Source organism: Frankliniella occidentalis, unplaced genomic scaffold (assembly GCF_000697945.3).
Source record: "Frankliniella occidentalis isolate FOCC.00 unplaced genomic scaffold, Focc_3.1 Scaffold2969, whole genome shotgun sequence".
NCBI lineage: Eukaryota > Metazoa > Arthropoda > Insecta > Thysanoptera > Thripidae > Frankliniella > Frankliniella occidentalis.
In genome coordinates, this window is record NW_026270040.1 from 3,484 (window position 1) to 4,703 (window position 1,220).

General features: G+C 57.7%; 1 protein-coding gene across 1 annotated transcript in view; it reads right to left on the minus strand.

The window, feature by feature from the left end:
• The window catches only part of LOC113218209 (alpha-tocopherol transfer protein-like), a 2,887-nt gene extending 2,630 nt beyond the window's left edge, over positions 1-257 (minus strand). The window contains exon 1 of the mRNA XM_052276446.1: positions 62-257. Within this exon, the coding sequence (XP_052132406.1) occupies positions 62-233 (172 nt within the window). The 5' untranslated portion in view covers positions 234-257. The remainder of the gene's footprint in view (positions 1-61) is intronic.
• Positions 258-1,220: the final 963 nt, after the last annotated feature.

Sequence of the window (1,220 nt, forward strand, 5' to 3'; positions counted from 1 at the left end):
TGTTTTGTTTTTGTTTGTTTTTTGATGAGTGAAGTACTCCCCGTCTGAAGCCGTGACTGACCTGGGATGTCGTGCGGGAGGTGCGGCTGGTGCTTGAGCCAAGTGCGGAAGTTGCTGAGGTCCTGTGGGTGGACGCCGCCGGCCGGGGCCGAGGCCGGGCCCGAGGAGGGCGAGGAGTGCTGGCGCGCCCTCAAGGAGGCGGACAAGGGCGTCGCCACCGCCACGTCCGACATCTGCAACGTGACATTTAGATGATGAGTGCTCTGGGAAACCCAAGAAGTGTGTACTTGAATGCAGTACCTCCTGCATACCTACATGTGTGCAGGAGATACTGTGTACTTGGCAAGTATGCAGGAGGTAGTGTGAGCATAGACCAGTAAGCAGGGTGACTACACTTGACGTAGTATATACTAAATCTCCCCCATGAATGTGTGGAGGTTTTAGTGTGTACTTGACTACTTGTCTATGTACAAACTACCAAAACTACCTCCTTCATACTTGCCAAGTGCACACCCTGTAGGGAGGTACTGCATTCAAGTACACACTTCGTGGAGAGGCTGCTGTAATATTTGGGGGTGAAGGAATACATCAGAAAAAAAAGGACCATGAAAAAAAGCATCGGCGCGACCTCGTGCAATAATTGCATCTGTCTGGCTCTGGTGGAGGGAGTGAAAGGTGCGCTCGGTGCGCTCCGCGCGTTGAGGTCCCCGCGCCCCACCGCCCGCCCCGCGCTGCCCAGGCCTGTAGTTATATAGGATGCCCTCGACCGCAGGCAGATGGGGAGGGGCGAAAGCAAAGTGTAAAACCAACCTTTGCCAAACACTTTCTTGTTTTTGGAAAATAGACAAAAACGAGGGAGGAGATCTGAGCTGCGCTGCGAGCGAGCGCGGAAGCGAACGGAAACTTGGTGACTGGGTCACGTATGACGTAACACGTCTGGCCCCTGCTCGGCGGGGCTGCGGCTGCGGGTCGGGTAGCACGAGCAGGAGGCCCCGGTGGTGGTGGTGCGGGCCGAGAACAAGGCGTGAGCAGGCCGGCCCGCGCGCCTGGTCCAGGCAGGGCAGGCCCGCGGGCCTGTGGCCTGGCCCCTGGCCTCCGTCCGTGTGGGAAAAGAGGAGAGCCGGTCGCAATGATATGCGTCCCGAGTTACGCCGGATCTGATCTGCGCGAGCTGCGCGCGAGCAGGAGGCACGCGCGGCAAGGGGAATGTATATAATTAT